Raw genomic sequence first — 22353 nt, 5'->3', positions numbered from 1 at the left:
TCGGCCCAGCGGGTGCCGGCCGCGCGCTCCCGCCCCGCGGCGCGCACCTCCCGCCGCCGCTGCCGCTCCCCCTCGCGGCCCCAGGCCACGACCGCTCGCCGCCGCCGCCCGCCGCCCCGGTGTCGGGTGCCCGCCCCCGCGCGGCGCCCATTGGCCGCGCTCCGCCCGCCACCGCCCCGCCGCGGGGAGGGCGGCGCCAGCGTCCTCCGTGAGTCGCCGCCGCCGCCGCGATCGGTACGGGGCCGCAGTGGGGCCGGAGGTAGAGCGGAGAGGCAGCGGCGGGTGGAGCGCGACGCGACGCGACGCGGCTCGGCTCGGCTCGGCTCGGCGGGCGCGCAGCGGCGGCGCCACGGACTTGTCCCCCCGGCCGAGGAGAGCCAGCCGCCGCCTGCGAGCCTGCCTCCTGGGCAGGGGAGGACAGGGTGAAAGAAAGACAAACTAAACGCCAAACAACCCCCAGCGTCTGCGCCCGCCTGGTTTTTATTTTTGTTCTTTAATTATTTCGGGGGGGGAAAAATTGACTGTGTTTTCGGCAATTTGTGCCGCGTGTGGAGTTCTTTTCCGCGCACCCCTGACAAACAAAGGAAAAGGGGGAGGGGGACCGCCTTTCGCAGAAGACATGCGTTCAGTCAGGAAGAGGTGGACTGTGTGCACGATAAGTCTCCTCCTCATCTTTTATAAGACGAAAGAAATAGCGCGGACCGAGGAGCGCCAGGAGGCACCTCTCGCCGGGTAATTGCGGGGCGCCGCGCCGGGAGGGATCCCCGAGGGGGGGGCGGGGGGGATGTTGCTGCCTGAGGTCCTCTACGGGGCCCCACCCGGGTCTTCAGGCCCCCCCGGCGACCCCCGGGCCGAGACCCGCTCCCCTGCGGTGCCACCGCAACTTGGCGCTCTCGCTGGGGAGATCGTGTTCGGGGCGGGGGTACCGCTGCGGGACGGGTGACGAGCGGGTCTGGCTGGCGGAGCTCAGCGGCTGCGGGCTGGGGGCGAGCGGGACGGGGAAGGAGGTTGCGTGCTGCCGGGGCTGCGGCCGGTGCTGCCGCCCCCCAGCCCCAGTAGTAGGGCGCGCCGGGGAAGCTCAGCTGGCCGCGGCTGCTCCCCGAGGGCCGGGGTGGCTGGAGGTGGCGGCGGCAGCCGTCGGAGTGCGTTGTGCCTCCTGTCCTGCTTTGGGAGCCCTTCAGAGGCGAGCGTGCCGGCGTGGCTGGCGGCTGCGGGTGGCCACTGCCTCCATCCTTGAAGTTTGCCCGGGAGCTGTGTTTAACTTCGGTGCTCTTTGGGGATGCTTGCTCTGACAGCGTGTGGGACATCCCCCTTAGCTCCGGAGGCGGCTCCGCTGGAAACTCTGGTCCCTTGCTGAGACCCTCTGTTGCGTATTTTCGCTCTCCTGCCTGTCTTAGGTTCAGAATAAAAGGCGAAAAGTCCCTTGCCATTTTTCTGTTGGCACCTCAGCTTTCTCTTTGTCGCGCATTGTGTTTGTGTACGTGCATGCCTGTATTCCTCATTTTTCTCTCAACTTGCAGCAATCCTGTCAAGATGTTGGGTTTTCAGCCAAGCCTATTTCTCCTTGGAGGGGTATAATTTTTTAACAGGAGGGGTGTGTAAATTCCGTGGTGGCTTAGTGAGATCAGCAAAGGCGGGGAAGGGGCTCACGCTTTCTGTTTACTTGTGCCAGTGGAGTTGGGGGGAGATGCATTCACAGCAGATTTTCGTGCTTTGGTGTAAACTGTTGCCTTAATTTGAGGAGGAGGCGTAAGGAGGTTGTAAGTGCCTGTAGGGGCCTGTAGGAAGCTGGGGCAATTACAACCTACTTAGCCCCCCCTACGACCTCGCGGTCCCCAGAGTTAAAGGCAGAAAGTGCATTCTTCTTCACCAGCCCTTGCCCAGACAGGCCGATGTGGAAGCAGGGCACAGGCAGCTGGGCACAGCTGGCCAGCAGTGGCGCCAGCACCTCCCGGGAGCAGAGGGTGGCCTCTCCTGTGTGTGTGCGCTTGGTTAATGACGTGATGTTTGCTTCTGTTGGTATTAAAGATTTGCTGGTAACTTTCCCTCTCACGTGGGTGTAAGACCAGTTTCTGCCGCGATGCTGTGGTATCTGCCTACTTAGGAGATGTACAGAAGTGTAAAATTTTGGGGTTGTAGGTGTGCAAAAATACATGTGAAAACAAATGATTCAGAAATTAGTCACTAGGTAGAATCCATATGTATTTGCAAAAAAAGCCCCCTCCAGCTTATGATGCATTGTTTGACACCATTTAAAAGGTACTAAAATGAACTGAAGATTTAATATTAAATGAAAGAAAGTAAATGTATTTAGCCATAAATATTTATGTCCTTAACAACACTTTAAAAATATAGATGTAATGTATTCTGCCAGGTCATTTACTGATATCTCTACTTCTTTGATATCAGTGAGGCTTCTTATGGGGTATGTTGCTACTCACTTTGTTTAAGGATATTGGAATATAGTTTCTTTTCCCAGCCTGTTGTCCCATCCATTACTGTATGAAGCAGGGGAAAAAGCCTTAAGTGTACTGCTAGTGTCTGCTGCCACTGTTGATGTTATACTTGCCTTTCTCCTGAAGGAAGGGCTCATGCCATTTGGTTATTTGTGACTGGCCACATGGGCAAGCAAAGTCAGTTTTCCATGGGAAGTTTTACTTCCAGAAGTACCAGTAATGCAGAACTGTGAATGTACTAGGTGGCCCATTTTTATGGCTATTAGTGACACTGCAGGTAAATCCCAGATGTTCCAAAATGGACTATGTGCAATTCCAAAGTATGTGATAAACCTTAAATCAGCTGTGTTCTCGTAGCAAAGTTTGCTAGGACAGTAAGTGTGAAAGCATGACCTTCTTTATCTAGACAGTAATATCTCTTTGAAGATTAAGCAAGTAATGAGACACATATTATGAGTAATGCAGTGTTTCTTAAACAGTGTTATCTTCTACTGATACAGAATATGCTTGAGGACAGTTATTTGTATTTAATGAACTGTCTTCAGGTTGGTCTGGTTGGTCACCAAGGCAAGATAATTCAGAGTGAAGGTTGACACTGTCATCCACAAGTTGCTGTCACAGCGGCAACTGTTTCATTTACATCAGAGACGATTTGCAGTGATTCTAGAAGATACAAAGTAGCCCAAATTTATTTCACAGTTTTTACACAGTGAAGAATTTTCTGGAGTAAATTAAGCTTTTTATGTGTTAGTTTATTTAATATTACTGTAAGTGCAAATTAAATAAAACAATACCAATAAAAGGGAGAGGAGCATGTAAGTGAACATCTTTGTGTTTATAGTAGAACTTTAACACAGAGTGCCTGGGACCTTCTTTTAGCTCATGTGAACATAATTTAACATTGTTTTACTGTACAATCTATATAGCTCACTGCAGATGTAAATTGTGAATATGGAAGGCAACCGCATTTCAAATGCTATGGTGCTTTAGGTGTTGGCAGCATATTTTGCTGCTAAGTTTTGTCAGGTGTGTCACTGTTAAAGTGTCTAATGGGTAACATTTAACCCAGCATAAAGTGGAGAGGTCTCTGAAGTACTTTTAGACTAAGTACTTTACCTGGATGTATTTTGGTAGTTTTCCTTTAGATGCATGCACTCTATGCATCTAGAAAATATATATAGGAAAATATATGTAATAAATATATTTACAACCATTATGGAAAATTTTTAGGGAATTTTTTAGGGAATTTTAAAATAGAAAAAAGTATTAATTACATTCTAGTTATTGAATTTAGGGATTTCTGCAGCATCCTCCCATGCCCTCAAGTTGGCATGATTGGAATAATTTGCATACAGATCTTGTACCTACACGATTGCTTGAAGTTGCAGGTTTTTCAGTAGGTGGCAGTCTTACCTCTGAGTCAGTCAGTGCCAGGTCAGTGCTGCAGCGTGTTGGCATAGAGGGGATGAGGGAGGGAGAGCGGTACTAGTGATGCTGGGTTGTTCTTGATGAAGTGTGCAATACTGGTTTGTTACAGGAGCTTTTGCAATCATAGCACTTTTTGCAAATGACTACATGTTACCAGCTCTGTTAATTTAGCTTAATTAATGTCCCATTGCAGGTTAGTTTGAGTTTAGTCTGCTATATAATTTACCAAATATGAATAATTTTTATATATATATATTTTTACATGTGTGTGTATATATACACAGCAGTAATGTTGCTGTAGCTCTTAGTGAGGGCCAGGATCCAATTGTTATAAGAACTTAAGGCCACAGGAGAACAAGAGTCAGCGATTCCCTAGAAAGCTTACGGTCTCACATCTTTTCCATTTTGTTTGTTGAATGGCTGGTGGTCAAAAGCTCTGTTTAACTTCACTTAGCTTGTATTGTCATTGGCAGTGTTTCAGAGCACACTTAATTAACAGATAAAGAGATTTCTGTATATTACCGTTATATATACTGCTGAGATACAAGACATTCTACATGGTAGAATATTATATCCAACAACTTTGATATATTTATGATTAACAGCTATGTTTGAACTCGGCTGAATGTTGCTCTCGCACCTAAATGGGAACAGTATGGAAGATAATGGAAACATACGGAGATAAAAACACATTTTAGACCTAATGCCTTAAGTTGTGCTTGTAGTATTTTAGCTTCTCTGTCACATTTGTGTGACTTATTGGCTAATATTGCAACTGGGACCATTATGACACCTCATCAGATGTTCAGTGGTCATCACCCAGAGCTTACAGTATTTTTTTATTTTTTTAAGGTTACCTTATCAAAATTTATGAACATAATAAGATTGATGAAGAGGGTAAGACAACTGGCATTGTTTGGGCATGTGCATACAAAAGTGTTGTTTGGGCGTGAGCATACAAAAGTTTGAGGACGTCCTGAGGAAATTCTGGTTTTTGTATGCCATTAAACTCCAGAATTCCATGCATGAAAGTCTTTTAGCATCAGTAGGAGGCAAAGGGAGTCTATTAGGCCGCTGTTGTAGAACATGAGCAATTGCTGGGTGAAGGCTTGAAAGTTAACACTTAATTAGTAGTTAGTCCTGGAATTTTGGAACATAGAAGTGCAGATCCTGCCTCACAAACATACTGAAGTTTGGTCCAGGTTCACAATTTGGATCTTGTGATTTTTGTTAAGTCTATTTCATTACAAATATAAACATATTTAAGCTCTTAAATTGCATATTCAGGTATTAGATAAAGGTGTCCTATAGATTTCTCACAGGTACAGTTTATTTGCCTTGGCAAGCAGAGAGATAATTGCTTCTTTTTGTTGTTAATAAAAGGCATTATCACTGGTGCTTGTAATGTAAATTACTTAAAACTAGAGTTAACCTTGATGTAATTGTGTCTTTTCTATATTGCATTGCAGAGATGGTGAGCTGAGTTTAAGTAGATCAATGATCAATAGCTCTGATAAGATAATTCGAAAGGGTGGCTCCTCAATCTTCCAGCATGCTGTAGAAGGTTGGAAAATCAATTCTTCTTTGGTACTGGAAATAAGGTGAGTGTCTTAAAAAGCAGTTCATTTCATATTACCCATAATTCTTTACATTTCATACTGCCTATAATTCTTCTGGTCTGGAAAACAGTAATTTGATTTATAGTTGCAGGTGGATGTTTTATAACTGTACATATTTAGGGTTCAGTGTTAAATACAACAAAATTACATTAGACTCCAAAGTCAAGTCATCCTTCATAAGAATAAATAAAATGTTTTCATCTGGCTGTGTCAATCAGACCCATGCAGTCAGTATCTACATTATGCATGTCCACATTTGAGCTGGTTGTCTAGAACTCTCTTGCAGTTAGTGGTGAGAAACTGGCACTTTTAGGACATGTTTTCCTCTCATCCTAAAGGTCTGAAATAGAACAGGTGGCAAGTACCCTGAACTAATTTTTCTCCCTTAACTACAAAGGGAGCTTAGGCAGACCACTTAGAGGTAGGAGTCAAGAGCTAGGACATCAGGTGCTCGAATCAAACCTTGTCTGTGTCTTGTCCAAGTCACAAGTCAGATGTTGACAATACCCATATCTTACGCAGTTTTCTTTCCTGAAATCAGAGAGGCTAAAAAGAGCCTTAGGCTCATGCTGATGGGGGAAACACAGCAGCAGAGTTAAAGTGAGTGATAGTTCTGATGTGTCTTAGTAATTACAGTAGGTCTGCTGACCTTGGGACCTGAGAGAAGAGAAATCAGAAGCCTCTTAGTGTGTTGTATTGACATTGTGTCTTCCCTGTCTTAATCAGAAAGATGGCCAATGAGAAGCTTATGGAGCATGGGTTGGCAGTGTGGAGGGATAGGAGTGTCACAAAATTATAGAAAATAACTATTTTTAGCAGCAATCACATAGCAGAGTGGGCTTCATTTTCAGAATATTAAGATTTTGAATAGGAATTTGATCTAATTAAAATGTGGTTTCTATGTCATTTCCCTTTCTGCCTTTTTTTTTGTAATTAAAGGACAGCTTACAAAATCCCTAAACAGGCAGTGTCTCCATGTATGAAAGCATGGCTTCTCTGAATGAGTAGCTTAGGGTTTTTTTTAATGACTGCTATTTTATGTCCCTAATTCTAAAACATGCAGAAGATACGAGTAGCTCAGAAACGTACAAAGCTGTAGTAAAGGATTGATGTTCTGGAAGTCTTGCGCTATAATGAACGTAGCGCAGCCCCGCTGCAAAAGCTGAGGAAGAGCGTCAGGGATGGAAAGAGTGGCAGGATTTGGGTAAGCAGCATATTAGTACTCTGGAGCCTGTAGCTGTGTCTCAGCTGCCTGGCAATTGCTCTGTGGAGTCCCCACTCCCTGACTGCCTATACTAAGGGACCCTCGTGCACTGGGCTGCTCCGTAGGCACCTGAGTTTCCTACTGGTGAGAACCTGGTGGTCGCCCTAAAATGCAGCTGAGGTGCAGCTCAGGAATGGAATTTCTTCCAGGACCATCTGTTCAGATGCAGCCTGTTTGACCAGTGTATAGTTGTTCCATAAAGGCTAAGTTCTGCTCCAACGTAGTCTAGGAAAGGTAAACAGATTTTCTGTATCAGTAACAGTATTTAAAATTTATTTGCATATAGCTGACAATTTAAGTTGGAGAAATATTGAGTAACTTCAGCAGAATACTGTTGAAATTTCAGATTATGCTTCTGACAATTAGTAGAAAATAGCACACTGTTTTACTTGTGAAGTAAACTGGTTTGGAAGCCATTGAATGACTGTAAGTAGAGACAGATAACTCTTTTCAGCCTTTTTTTTGAAAAATTGTCATCTTTCAGAACCATTTAAAACCAATACACCTCGCTGCTCAAGCCAAACAACTAACAAGTAAAACAATTGTAATAAATTTTTGATTAAAATTAAGAGATAAAATTAAGCTTGGGTTATGCTCATTTTTTACCTGTTTAAAAAGTAAAAGACATCATTCAGACAAAGAGGTAAAACAGTAGAGAATGCTGTAGAGTTTTTTAAGCCTGTCATGACGTGTATCATCTCAGTCTACTGAAATCATGAGTTTCAGCATCAGTTTTTTCCTTAGTGTTGGCTGGGGTGAGAAGTTCTCTCATTTTAGAAATCGCTGATGTGGTCTTAAGAATCATGATGTGATTATGTGGTGGTTTTTAAAAATTGTACAGTGAAGGATGTTTTTTTGTCTCAGTAGTACAGTGAAGAAAAACATGTGTTTTGTACGCTGGTTTAAGCAGTAAAAGTTCCACTTTATCAGTGTAAAGATTTTCTGTACAGGAGAGAGCATCAAGCTGAGGTTATTTAGATGTCCACATTGCTAGTCTTGTTTTGAGATGAAATAGCTACCATCATGAACACCAGGGCAGAGAGCAGGTGTTTTCACCGACAAGGTGAAAGATTTTAGATTAATGTGACTTAGGGCTAAAATTTGACATAAACTACATGAAAGGAATTACTGCTACCAGCCAGTCATTTCTTTCCAGAAGTCCTCTTTGGTAATGTGCATAGCATATTCAGTTATGGTACTCAGCGGTGAGGGAGGGAAATTTGCCATGCTTTTCCCTGAAGAAGCCACATGCAGCCACTTGTGATATGTGTTCCCTTCTGATGCTGACTAAACAATGTGCATTCTTCTTTCACTTCTACAGGCTGCTTGCTGTATACCTTTCTTCCCTGTCACAGCAGTAAGAAGCATCTTAGCTGTAAATATTTTCACACTTATGGACCTATAAGGACTAACTTCAGATGTGTAGAGCAATCTCCTAGAGTGTTCTCATGGTTAAACTAAGTGTTCAGCCCTCCAAAGTACATTACATGCACTGCGTAGACCGTGAAGATGATTCATACTCTATTATTGCAACTGTTAGTGTGAACACTGGTGGTCTTGTGGTGTGAGGTTGACCATAGCAAATAATGGTAAGAGAAAAACAAAAAAAAAAATAGTGCCTGTTGAATAATGTATAAAAAGTTATCAGTTCTTAGCAGTGGAGAAATAATTTGTGAAACCATTAGTGTACAGCAGAAAGGCATTTCATAAAACTTACATTCACCCATAAATGTCAGCTACTTTTGTGTCCTACATCAGCTTGACACCCACATTTGCAATTTTGAAATGTAGAAATTATTTGTTAGTGAGTTTTGCTTTGTGCGAGGACTGTTGATCAGTGGTGTGTCTGGACCTGGTTGGCTGGCAGCTGGAATATATTATGCTTTCCTATTTGCTTTGTTGACCATGGGCATCATCTCTGGCCATCCTATTTTTGCTCAGGTTAGTGACCAGTCTATCAGCCTCAAAGGTGCTATGAATTCTTGGCAAGACCAGGCTCAGATAGGAGTCAGTGAGTGAAAAAGCTCCTTTGTCAGGACTCAGTGGGAGGATGAAAAGCTTCCACTGCATTTCTGGTGTCACAAGATACTTTCTGGGACTTTGCAGCCAGAAGAGGCAGTCTAGAGAGTGTAGCAGCTCTTTTGGGAGGGCAGCAGCCCTCTGGAGATGTTAAACAGGCGTTGGAAGAAAGAGCTAGGCTTTCTGTGATTGAGGTGGAAATGATGGGTATTATTAATTAGTTGAGACTGTAGCAAATTTACAGTCTTGCCAGTCATGATTGGTCTAGTGGGAGAGTGGTTTTTCCAACTGATGTTACCTTCTGATTGCTGACAACTTCATTGAAAAATAATTGGTAATTCCTGTGCCTAAGGGAAGAAGACTGCTTGCTTGGCTCCCCTTCTGTCTGAATGATTTCAGCCATGAAGAAGAGAGAGAATCCACCACCTGCAAGGTTTTGTGTCTTAAGTCCTTTCTAGTCTCTGTAGCAGTGTGAAGGCTTTCTGGTTATGGAAATTAGGAAATTTCAGTTGTATTGAAGGCCATACTTTCAGAAAGGAGAGATGTGGCTGAGATGGTACAAACCTGTCTGGGGAAGAGTTACACACAGGACTAATGCCAGCATGATCTGTGACCTCTGTGAAATGAACTACAGTCTGAGGTCTCAGTGTGTGACTTTCTTCCTCCACTTATTTTTGATTAAATGTGGGCGTTTATGTTGGAAGAAGCAGATGAAGGTTTTGAATTGCAGGAAGGCAAAATGGAAAAAAAAAAAAAAAAAAAGTGTTGATCTCTTTGCAATGTAACAGACAAGTCGATGAGTGGAAATTTCCTGTCAGAAAAGTGTGAGAGCTTGTAAGATGTTAACAGCATCATATAAAAAAAAAAAACAAAACAAAAAAAAACCCCAAAAAACCTAAAGGTGCAACTTCCTCCTTAGAAGGGTTCAGGTTATTATGATTGTTTATCTTTCAAGTTAATATGAAACAGCTATGGTAAGTCCTTGAAGTACAAGCAGTAAATACCAAACTGGCAATGGAGGTGTACAATTGCTGTGAAGCTTTTGGATCAACATTTTGGGGTCAGTTGCATTGTTGCCTTCAGATCTCTTGTGTCTCTAAGACTGCAAACGGGGGCTCTCTAGTCTGGTTTAGTCATAACAAAGCTTAAGGGTTTTTTGCCTCCTTAGACCCTTGCCTCAACTGAAAATCAGTGTTCACTGTCAATTGGGGTGATTAACTCCTTTGACTCCTTTCTTTTGGCTCTATCTTGCTTAACTTCATGAAAAGCTGGCGCATGGCTGGCCTTCATATGATAAGCAGTAGTTGAGTCACACGCTATTTAAAAGCCCTCTTTTCCTTTTGCATGCCCACTGAAGATTAGTGCCCAGTTAGTACCTGCTTCAGCTACTGAAGTGACCCTTCTGGTCAAGGGAAAGTGAGGTCCCGTGACAAGCATGGGAGGGACTGGAATGGGGACAGAGCCAGACAGCAACTTCTGGTAATGTGGCACTTCTGTTTGTGTGGCCCTCCATGGGCAGGGGAATGCCAGGAACATTTCCATGGTTAGTTGCAGTTAGGCGTCTTTTTAACAAATCCAAATCAGGGATTGGACTAGATAACCTTTAAAGTCCCCTTCCAATCCAAACTATTCTATGATTCTATGATTCTAAATGCTGCTTTCCTTGAAGAGGTTTTCTTAAAACTCCCTTTCACCCAGGCTCAGGCCAAACCCAACACAGGTGCATATACTCACAGTCTCCACTGCCTCTTCAGGAGGCCAACAGATGCTGTAGCTGTAGCCATCTACAAGGGCAGGCTGTGACCTCCTGTTGCCTCACAGTTTGTTTTTGGTTTGGCTTTTTGTTTTTTTTAATTAAAACAATTTAGCTGGCAAAAAGAATGCTTTACCTAGGTCGTAGTCCTTGGTGATTTCAAAGGCTGAGAGGTGCCTTCTGCCTTCCAACTGGGGAATGCAAAGCGGAGTCAGAACTTGCTAGGGTTAGAAAATCAAGTTGTTTAAAGACCTGTGTGAATCAGTCAGAGCAAGTCTGCAGGAGAGCAACAAGAGGGGTCATCTACAACACATGACCTGTCCAATTAAAAAAAAACGTTTAAAAAAAAAAGTTGGATGGCTTCTTAGTCTGAGGTAAATGAAGGCTATTGCCAAGAGCAAAGAATAGTTTGTCTTCCACCAGCAAGGTGTAAGGAACAAGAACAGTTCTTTAGTTGCTGCGGGAAAGATCTGAGCTAGCACAAGGAATATTGTGCTGCCAGTAAGGCTAGGGAAACACTGACACAGACTGCATGGGGAGTTTGCTGAGTCCCCACCACAGGAGGTTGTTAGGAATATATTAGATAAACATAGGCTGGGGGTGTTGTAGATAAAGACACATCTTCAGCGGGGGCAGAATGTGGACTACGTAATCACTTAGTCCATCTCTGTTTCCAATAATGTGGTTGCTGGTGAGCTAGCCCACCTTCCTGGATACTGAGGATGCACTCAGGGACTTCCCCTCATGGCTGGGGTCCAGACAAGTCCAGATGCCCCAGCAGTGAGGATTTCTGGCACTGCCTTGCTCGAAAGGAATGATTTTCCCGGGAAAAGTGTTGGAGGTCATATTTCGGTATTCTTGACAGTGTCTAAAAATAGAAATTTATTTGTAATCTTAAAAGTCAAATGTTGGAGTGATTTATTTTCTTTCCTTAATCCACAGAATTCTGGGGCAGATGAGGGAGAGTTTGCCATTATGTAATAGTTGTGTAGTACAAAGACTACAGTACAAAATAAAACCAGAAAAATGCACATAAGTAGAAAAATGTCACCATGTTGCCCCAGAGCAGTACATATTTATATCATTTGGAAAGCTGTTCAGAGACAATGCTGTCTGTTACATGTACTTTATCAGATAACTGGGAGTTGTAGTAGGTATTTAAGTATTATGAACATCTGTTTCTGGTTATCAAAGAAAAACCCTAGGTCAACCACAGATTGTGACACCATGTTTCTCTGAGTCCTGTAAACATGTTGCAAACAGCTGCTTGGCTTCAAATAAAAGCAAGCCACATCTGCCTCACCTGCCCACAAAGGGCTCAGGCCACACCCCAGATACAGTTTTATTCATCAAAACAAAACTTGAAGACCACCTCAAATAAAACAGTTTATTTACACATTTTAGCTTAAGGTTGCAGAACACCTTTACTTCAAGGTTTGACTGAAAATCATGCTGGTTTTTTCCTTCCTCTAACTGAGCTTACTTTTGAATTTTATATGCAGCTGGATGTGTATTAGCACTTTTAAAAAATTTTGTCATGTCTATTTAATCAGAATAACCTTGTTGTGCTATTTTCAGTGCTCTTTGTGGGACAGAACAGAGGTTTAAAAAAGTTATTATTAACCAGCATCAAGACTGACAGACACTCATGTATGTACTTTTCTGTACATGTATGTACTCAGTTTTTGTAATATTCCTTAGTAAATTTTTTTTCTCTTAGCACTTATATGGAAATGGGAAGTACTACTATCCCCATGGTACAGATAAGTCAGTAGCACAGAGGAACTTAAAACAATAGCATATACTCTGCATTCTTAATCATCTTTTTTTCAGTATTAAAAGATATCTGGATACAGTCACATGAATCAGAATATTTTAATGTTAGCATTATTAAACATCTCTTATACAATGATTCTTATGTGTACTGTAATACCTGTGCATACATTTAATTGAATAGGCTACTGACAACTTCAGATAAGAAAAGGTTTTAAAACATGTGAGAAGATGGTAAGATTCAGTGACTTTTGCCCATCTCAAAATTTTATTGAAAAATAAATTTCTTGGACATTTTGGAAATTTCAGCTCTGTTAATTAAGTGGTTGATTATCTGAATCTAATTCAGGTCCACTTGAAACTCGTTGGAGGACTTCTATAAGCATATGTAAGCACATAGATAAATAAGCTTTGACTGTAAGTAACCAAATTAATAATGGAAGCCAAGGCACATTTATTTTTTTGGCACTGTTTGCATAACTTCACTGCCTTCCTCTTACATTTTACAATAATGCGCAAGATACTCAGTCCATGCATAAATGTTGCTAGTTGTTTGCTAACAGAAACAGTATTAGGCCCATTCGTTCTAGGTGTCAGGGTGGGTGCTGATTACTAAAGTGAATCTTCTGGTGATCACATGACTATTTTTAGTCAGAGCCCTAGGTTTTTGTACATTTCACGATTTCTTTTGCTCTTTGAGACTCAGTTGTGCTCACCACTTCTCACATCAGAGTGCGTGTGAAGTGAGTCTCTGGATGACTTGGCTGATGTTATTGATAATTTTTGATGCATTCATCTTATCCTTTACAGCTCCAGCTCTGGTAGCTCTGTTTTTAGGTAATGAAGAATTTAAGTCATTTTTGATACTGCTAGATTGGACAATTCCTTCTTCCTTGCTCTTTTTCATTTTGTAGCAATTCATATGTCTGTTGCAGAGTACCCACAAAATGAAGCTTACCAAACCCACAGAGATTTTGAGTCCATTCAACTTACAGGCTGAAGTGGAGTCTTCATCTTCCTTTTACAGATATACCTTGCTTGGCCTTACCAAAAGCTTTAGATACTCAGGATTTTAACATTGTCTATCCTGCCCCATTATTCTGAGTCCTTCATATGCTTCAGCACAAGCTGTCTTTGCTCTGATGTTGCTTTATTCATACACGATAGCTGTAACAGACAGCCCACGACACTCTTCCTTTTTTTTTTTTTTTTTTTTTTTGGTCCTAGTTTAAAAAATGAGAGGAAACACTTGAAAAAGATATTTTTATCATGTTTCACTTCCCCAATGGCTTTTAAGGTCAGTTCCAGGGTGACTATTTTGTGTCACTGCTTGCAAGGTTCAGACATTCTTCCCTCTTGAGGCGCTGACACAAGAGCTGGCTGGCAAGCATGGTGTTCCTATAGTTCATCCTTTTTCACTTGTGGGGGATCATTTCCCCTTTATGTCTCTGAGTGGGTGTTGCAACTGCTAGAGTAGCATCTCTAGTTATCTTTTCCTGTTTTGATCTGCTCTAAGGAAGTTCTGCTCTGAAAACTTACTATGTAAAAATAGCATTCTCTTACTCAACAAAATGTCTATTCTGTTTTAAATTCCACCCTACCTGCTGACAGCAATAGAAAACATGAAGTTATTATTTTTCTTCTTGTCTTGTTAGAGTTGCAGAGGCTAAAGTTTCTATGCCAGTTAACACACAGTGAACACCCTGCCCCAGCTCAGCACTCCCTGTCTGTTCCATAAGTGTACTGTACTTAAGTATGTGCTCAAATTCAGATGCGATCTTTATGCTTTTTCACATGCTTTGCAGAGCAGGGATAGACACAGGCTTGTAAGGCTTTGCTTATTTGCAATCCTGAGCTACCAGTGGCTCCTGCAGCTCTGGCCTGGAGTCCTTTCCAGCTTTTTATACCAGGGATAAGTGTGTACTGAAAACTGCTTGGCACTGCCAGTGCGGGTATCAGTCATTACATAGCTGCAGTCATTAGTGTCTTTTTTGAACGTATGTATTGAGAGTGTGTCAGTTTTTAGACCGTGCCCCCTCCCCCATAAGCAGGTACAACTACCATGACTTAACTTATTCAGCTGACATTCAAGCAGATATTCTTCACCTGTCACTTGCTGTGGACTGCTACTATACAACTGTTGAATTATCATAGTTCACCTGACCCATGGTAGCTTGTTAAATCATCATATCTTGGTCATATATGTCTGAACCCAGCTAATGTTTAAACAATTAATTGCAGAGAAGCAAGATAAAAGATTGGACTAACCTGATTTAAAGCAATGATAAAGTTTGTAAGTGTTTCTGTGAGTTCAGCTGACAGCTTGACTGCAGTAGTTTAATTTGCAGTATGTTTTTAAGCTCATTTTGTTTAAATTGGTCCAAAAGGCTGTGGGTATTCTTATTTCAAGTAAATTAGGATAACTTTGGCTGAGATTCGCTTAATTAGGAGCAAGTTTATGCTAAAGTGAATATGTTATTCTTATGGTGAAACAAGAATATGTAAGAAAACACAGCCATTCCTGAACCAAGCTGATTTGTGAGAGATGAGATCATAGTGAAGCATTTATTTCCTAAATCATAAATACCTCATATATTTAACTATGTTTCTATGAAAACAAACTGCTCTGGTCCTTTTTCAAATATGTGTTTAAACCAAAGTTTTGTAAAATAGTCAAAACCAGCATGCCTTCTAATTTCCAAAGTTATCTTCCCTTGGTCTCTCAGTGCTTTTGTCTGTAGGAAGTCATTAAGTCACTGTAGTATTTGCATGTTATATTGTAACCAAAGTTTGAACTCTGTCCTAACGGCTTTGCTCTAACTCCATCCCAGAGCATGGGAAATGACCTTCGTCTGTCTGACGCTATCTACCCTCTGCTTTATGTAGTATGCTCTGTATAATTTGTATTACTATCAGATAAACTCCATGTGAGCAGTGAGTGTTGGGTTTTATCAGTATGTTTTTCTGTCAACTCAGAAAGAACATTCTTCGATTCTTGGATGCTGAAAGAGATGTTTCAGTGGTCAAAAGCAGCTTCAAGCCAGGAGATGTAATCCATTATGTACTGGACAGACGTCGCACCCTAAACATTTCTCAGGATTTGCACAGTCTTCTCCCTGAAGTTTCCCCAATGAAGAATCGCCGATTTAAAACCTGTGCAGTTGTTGGGAATTCTGGCATCCTTCTGGACAGCGGATGTGGAAAAGAGATTGATAGCCATGACTTTGTAATAAGGTGAGTTGTCATCTGCTGTTGAAGATACAGCCTGCTATGTTTCTTGGAGAAAAGTGGGGAGAAGTGTTTTAATCTGTGATATAGATTTCAGGCATTATCTGCAATTAATCTGCAACAGTATCCTTCACTGTGTGATTCCCCAAATTTAAATACATGCCCATGTTGTTGACAAGAAGATTATTTTTACAGTGAAAATAAAACAAGGGGCCAGAGGAGAGAAGTTTGTGCTACTTATTTTTGCTGTTCATTGGTTTTATTCCAGACAAAATAACTATTCTTATGGAGGCGTTGGTAGAATAAATGCAAAATGTTTTCTCTTTCAAAAATATTCTTTCTTTGCCCTTAGCCAATAAAGATTGCCAACTGTAAATTATTACCTTACTTATGTGCAGCATGGGGTAAAATTTCAGTGTGATATATTGATGTTGAACCAGATGGCTGCCATTAAGGTAATTGGAAGTCACACATCTAAATGCCTTCACATTGCTCTAAAAATGTATCTCTGCAGTTTGGGCAGAAATGTTGATATGCTTCACTTTTTGTTCATTCTTCAAACACACACAGTAGAATACCTTTGGGCTTCACATATCAACAGGAAATAAAGAGGAATAGCTGGCCTTATCTGACAGCCTGGCATTACATGGATATAGACAAGGTTGGGCAAGAGATAGGCCCTTCTGCTTTTGAAGCAGCAGTTTCAATTGATTTGGTGTGAGAAGGGTGAAAGGGCAGAAAACAGAAGGGCAGTGGCAGAAAACAATATAGTAATAGTTGTCATTGTGAGTTACTTGCTTTTTCTTTTCTCCTCTTGACAAAAGTGGCAAAAAATATCAAAAGGATATGGAGAAGAAATTATAGGTTCTCAGTACATAAATCAAAACGGGATACACACATGGAAGTTGTATTTTATTGAAAGGTATACTAGTAAGTGGCAACTGAAACAACACGCTACTCTTTCGTTTTCCTTATTTGTTTTGCTTGTACCACTAGTGTTTCAAATTAACATCCTTATTGCAGAAGGAATCAAAAAATAGATACCACATTTTTAAACCACATTTAGCCTATGGCATGCTTTTGTACTCTTTCAGAGATTAAATGTGATTCATTTAACAGGACTGCAGAAAAATTTAGATACTAGATTTTCTAGATGAAATTTTTTTTCAGAAGGCAAGGTACATACTTTTACTTAAATCATGTGCTGAATTTCTTTGAAAGTCATCTCCATGCTCTTCCCATGTTTTAATTAGCCATGAAACTAGGTGATGATATCTGATAGGAGATTTTAACTAATTCGAGCCATGTGGAGTAAAGATAATATTCTTAAAGATTTGTGTATGAATAAAAGAAGAATGATGAAGCTTAATAGGAACATCAGGAAGTTACTGTTGCTAATCAGTCATTTAGACTGGAGAAACATCTCAGTGGTGTATGACTAGTAAAGTGATCAGTATAATAACTAGTTAGACTGACAATATTATGGATAATAAAGGTTCTGGGAATAGAATACTTGATGCTGCAGCCTATAAAGAGTTTTAGTACAGTGAAGTTTTTGGATTTACAAATCAAAGTTATAATATTTTAGAAGTTCACAGATTATCGCATAGGTTAAATTATATGATATTTATTTATATATGTCTGGATGGGTGCATAGGTACATAACATTTGTTTAAAGCAAATAGCAATGGATTAATTTGTATTTCGAGTTAAAGGCAAAGCGTTCGTCAGAGCTTCAGTTTCCTATGTTCTTCTTCTTCCATTTAAAAAAAGTTGTACGCAACATGATATGTAATCACATGATCTAATGGTACTGGCATACTTGGTAACCCACTCACCTCTATTGCTATTAGTATCCTGGTATTAACATGTACCATGAGACTCAGTTACTCTCTTTGCTTTCAGCTCGTTTCCTTAAGAGTAAAATGTACCCATTGTACTCGCCACCTGATGGTGTTCTGAAAAGCAGTTACTCTATGTACTGTATGCAGCTAGGTGTATAGGCTGATGAGCAATATTTTTGTAGAATCTTCCGATGCTGAGTGCATTATGCCTATGTGCTGTGACAAGCATGTCATACTATTTTGGTTAAATATATTATCCAGTTGATTTTAATAGTACTGTATGTACTTTTTGAGATCTGAAGCAAAAGTGTGTGGTTTTGAGAGTTGTTTCTTAGAGCAGCAGTTCTAATGTTAGCTCTAACACCAACAATACCATTAATTTAATGATAAAACCGATAGTGAAGATCTGTGGAAGTGAAGAGGACACAGCAGACATCCAGCAGTATTTGCATTACAGTACAATACATTCAATATCCTGAATTTTAATGCTCCTATAAAGGTGGTATGAATGTGTTAGTAATAACTGATAAAGACACAGAATATACGCTTTATTAAGGGTGAAGAAGAATGTCAGTACCTAGCACTTTAAGTTTGATAGTATCTGTCTGTGTCTTTGAAAGTCATCCAAAGTTACTCATAACTGTTCATCTTCCTTTGAGACATTGCAGCATACCGTGTGCCTTCTGTGTAACAGTGACTCTGAAAGAATATCGATCCAACAGAGACACTGGATGATTAGAATACTTCTATTATGAAAAATGTTTAAAAGTAGGCACCGAAACTAGAGTCAAATAATAAGCATGCCTGCAAGCCAACATATAATTCTGTCAGCAAATTTTACAAGTAAAACAATACAATTCTTCTTTAGACATCTCTGAAAATGGATAAATAAAGGTCAGTTTTGCAAGCAAGGTAATATCTTGTCAGCATAAGAAGATTTCCTGTATTTACTGAAAATTTTAAGGTGGCTTGGTTTTAATTACTTGATCACATAAGGCCTTATTTTCTTCTCACAGCATCAGAAATCAAGAGTCTAGGGACATATTTCCTGCTAGGATAAAATGGATTAGTTCCACAAGTTTAGTGAAGTCATGCCTATTTTGACAGTAGAAAATGTGACCCATCTACTTAAAACAGGAAGCGAGGACACTCTGCTATTAAAAGAAACCTGTGCTGACTGTAAACTATTTCCTGTTTCCCATATTCCTTTCCTTTTTACCTCTTATGTTTTTACACCCTGGTAAGTGACTATTGATCCTTGCATCTCCACTGCTTTTGTAGTGGTGAGCTAAAGCATGCTGCACTTTGATACTACCTAGAAAGGGTCTGAAGCATTCCAAAATCTCAGGTTCCATAAAATAAATTGGAATGAAAATTCGAGATAATCAACCAGATTACATTTTAAAATGTATAAATGGCACAGTGCTGTTGCAGGAGCTGTTTTTTGCATGGGACTGTTTTCAGCTGTTTCTCTGGCTGTTGAGTCAGGTACATGGTGCTTAGTCCCTGTGTGATTTAAATGCAATGCATCTTATTCCCCCACTGTCTATACTTTCTCATGCTGAAATTCTCATGCCAGGGCTGTGTTAGCTGTTACATCTTACGGAACAGATGAACTTGTTATAATAAGTGGTACAGTTTGAAATGTAGTATAGTAGTTACATAGGACTTCTGAAAAATACAACTGTATTTTGGGTAAATGTAAAATAACAATACTAAACATTGCCAAGTATTAACTTTCAGATTCCTGGAATTGCTTCTGGCAGCCAATAAGTACAAAAAAGAATTCAGTTCAGCTTTGGGTTCAGAATTTGAACAATGCCAAAGATCAGAAGGAAATCTTTTTTTTTTTTCAGTAATGGTATTCAGCATTCATGATGGGAACTGTTCAAAAGCAGAGACCAAGTAGAGTTCTGGAATTACTGGGTTAAAAAACAAACAAAAAGCCCCCCAAACCTCGTAAATAATGTTGTGTTTTTTCTCATGGTGACACTACTTCTGGGAAAGTCCCTTTCATTTCAGTTGGACTATATGGAGAACAGGCCTGTTGGGTGAAGCTGTTTCACTAGCTTAGGGCTGCTCTGATAGGAAACAGCCATGAGAGAATACTTTCTTTGGATTTAAGTGCCTAGTTTATACATTACAACTCTTCTTTCTCCCATTGGAGTGTTTTCCTGCTAACTTTTTCAGTATCTAGGAATTAAGCTGAGTATTTTTGCCATCATTGTTGACAAAATTTTGCTGGGTAAATGCAGCTCTTATTTTTTCAATGTCCTTTGACTTTCATTTTTAACTTGGCAATTTTTGTGGTTATGAAGTTGACATGGGAAAAAACTAGTAGTCCTTTAATAAGTATTATCTTATGGAAAGAGGAGGATCATCTGTTTGACCTCCTCCCTGACGTTTTGTTTTTGTGAACAAGCAATTGTGATATGAGCAGAAGACAGCATATCTATTCAAGAAGAAGAAAAAGGCAGACCTTCTAACCATACCATGGAGGTGTGGTTTCTCATTTCAGGAGAACAATTTGAATTTCTCTGCTAATATTAATATATAAGCAAGGAGTGGTAGTAGCTTCTTTCTTCTGTGTTCTTCCATCAGCTGATAGGAAAAAACAATCATAAATTTGTCAGAATAGAAAGATTTAGGATATTAATATATTTATGTTCTGGAACTTTTTTTTGTAACTTATATCAACTTTTATGTCCAGATATTTATTTAATACACCTTGCTTGGAGCATAACCATCATGCCAGCAGAGCTGGATGCTCAGAGCCAGCAGATCTGTTGAAAGCTGAGTTGCCAATTTAACAGACTTATTTTAAAACATGATTCTTCACTTAAAAATAACATTTGAATACATCATGACTAGCTCATTAGACCTTTTTGAGCTCTTACGTGAGGCAGCTCTATTTTTGCCCTCTGTCTCTTCCTACAAATTTTTACACTACATTGAAACATTAAATGAAAGCAGAAGAAAGCTAGCCAGCCATCGTCTTCGGATCTTCTTGCTCAGTGATTTGGTGCCTGAGAATGGGGGAAGTGCCAGCGTAGCTGTTCAGTGTTTCCAGTCAAGTTAGACGTGTGTGGCCTCTGCCTCAGGAGAACTTTGGAGAAGGCCTGCCTTGTGGCTACATTTTCCCTTTTTGGCTTCACCTCATGACTTCTTCAGCTGCTGGAATGCATGACCGCTACTCCAGGCAGCCCATCATGGGACAAGAGCTGATACAGTGATGTCTTCCTATGAAGCTGAATCTCTTGCTCAGTCAGTACGAAGCACCTGGTGCTACCTATGCTGGTGGGCCACAGTACTAGGTACCCTCCCTAAGCATTTATAATTCCAACTTTGGTGCAGCTTATTTTTTTTAAAAAAAGTACTTAATCCTGAAGTAAGTGATATGGGAGGAGATTTAAGGGCATAAATTTAGAAGGCTAAGGAAGCATCAGTAAGAAGTGACTTCTGTAAACCCATATGCAAATGATCGAAGATTCCAAAGTGGTTTCTTAAATAAATAGGTGTCCTATGAGCATCCAAATGTAGAGCACATAGAGTTAGCTTGACTCTTTTTATAATTATCCTGAGAGAAAAGGATAAAATTCTTTTAAAGTTGCTTACTTCTATTGTTGATAATACAGAGCTTTTAATTTATTAGTTTTCTGAACAGTTTCAAATGCAGGAAAGCTTCACTAATCCATTTGTTCATTGACCATGTGTTTGAATTAAGAGGTATGGCAATGTTCATATTAGTCTAAACATTGCCTTTTTTGTTGTTCTCCATTTTTGAATGTTCAAACTACTGCTTTTTTCTACATTCCAAACTCATGACCCCAAAGTGCTTCTCCAACACAATGAAAACTATCATTTTGACTGAATTTGTTGCAAGAATATTTTTTTAACCCTTTCTTTCCTCACGGTATTGCAGAACTGTTCTAAAGTTTTCTATATCAGAATAGTAATGCTTCTGTAGCATTTTGATCATTGCCCTGTAGAATATGCCCTTTATAGGCAGTAATGTGTAAAGGATTTTCACATAAAAAGGCAAAGATACAGCTATTCAGTACTAAGTTCCATTTCTCAGGTTTTCTTACATTCTCAATATTTCACTGCTGTAGGTTTTTTTTCCCCACCTGCAACAAACTTTCAGTGATAGAAATTCCTTTCTTTATTTTGGTGTCGTATTGGAAGTAATCATATTGGAAAGAACAGTAAAACTCTGTAATTCATGGATAATGTTGCAGCAAGGACTTAAAATAAAGAGGTAAATAGTATATTTTGCCACTGTTTCTAAAATACCATTTAGACATTTTCTGTCACTTCACTGTGCTGTGTCAGCTGAGGATAACTTGCATTTCAGTCACGGGTGTTAAGGAATATTCTGGGAAGAAAGAATTTAATGATTAGTATAGGTTCTAGTTTGGGTGACAAGAAGTAATGCAGGTAATGTCACAAAAATGTATCTTCTAAGTAAAGCGAAACCAGTCACAAATTCAGGATTCTTTTGGACTTGTGTTATAAAAGGGGTTATCAGGTCAATAATGGTATATTTTACATGGCACATCTTAAAAGACAGCTGTGATTCTGGTGTGTGAATGGAATCCATAATTATGCTGTACCTGAGCCTCTATACAGCTTGCAGTTCTCATGAGACATTCTCTATTGTGGCATGCAGAGGATAAGGACTGGGATGAAGTGGGATATGTCAGGGGATTCCCTGCTAATCCAGATCCCTATAGTTAATTTGAAGCAATTTTTGTTTTTTCGGGAACCAAACAAGTATACAAAACATGTGAGAATCCATACATTTTATTAATCATTGGATTCGGCAGGGGGAGATAGAAGGTTTGTGCATGGTTTTTTTGTAAATCTCCCTTTTTTGGGTGTATGTGTATGTGAAAGTAATCACTGCTGCTGCACACCTTTAATTGAAGAATTGGGTGAAATGATGTGCTACATATACACAGGTATTAGG

The 22353-nt window shown here is 40.2% G+C and overlaps 1 protein-coding gene across 2 annotated transcripts in view; it reads left to right on the top strand.

Annotated features, from left to right (window-relative positions):
- Positions 1–222: 222 nt before the first annotated feature.
- ST8SIA4 (ST8 alpha-N-acetyl-neuraminide alpha-2,8-sialyltransferase 4) overlaps positions 223–22353 on the top strand; it is a 65029-nt gene continuing 42898 nt past the window's right edge. Inside the window, exons 1-3 of one of the 2 annotated variants that reach the window (XM_075020298.1) lie at positions 223–732; positions 5354–5485; positions 15289–15546. In XM_075020298.1, the coding sequence (XP_074876399.1) occupies positions 620–732; positions 5354–5485; positions 15289–15546 (503 nt within the window). In that variant the 5' untranslated portion in view covers positions 223–619. Of the gene's footprint in view, positions 733–5353; positions 5486–8987; positions 9220–15288; positions 15547–22353 lie in introns of those variants that run through there. The other variant, XM_075020299.1, reaches the window with a different exon arrangement.

The sequence above is a fragment of the Buteo buteo genome, chromosome Z (assembly GCF_964188355.1).
Source record: "Buteo buteo chromosome Z, bButBut1.hap1.1, whole genome shotgun sequence".
Taxonomy (NCBI): domain Eukaryota; kingdom Metazoa; phylum Chordata; class Aves; order Accipitriformes; family Accipitridae; genus Buteo; species Buteo buteo.
Note: the sequence above shows the minus strand (reverse complement) of the source record. Positions and strands in the feature narration are given on the sequence as shown.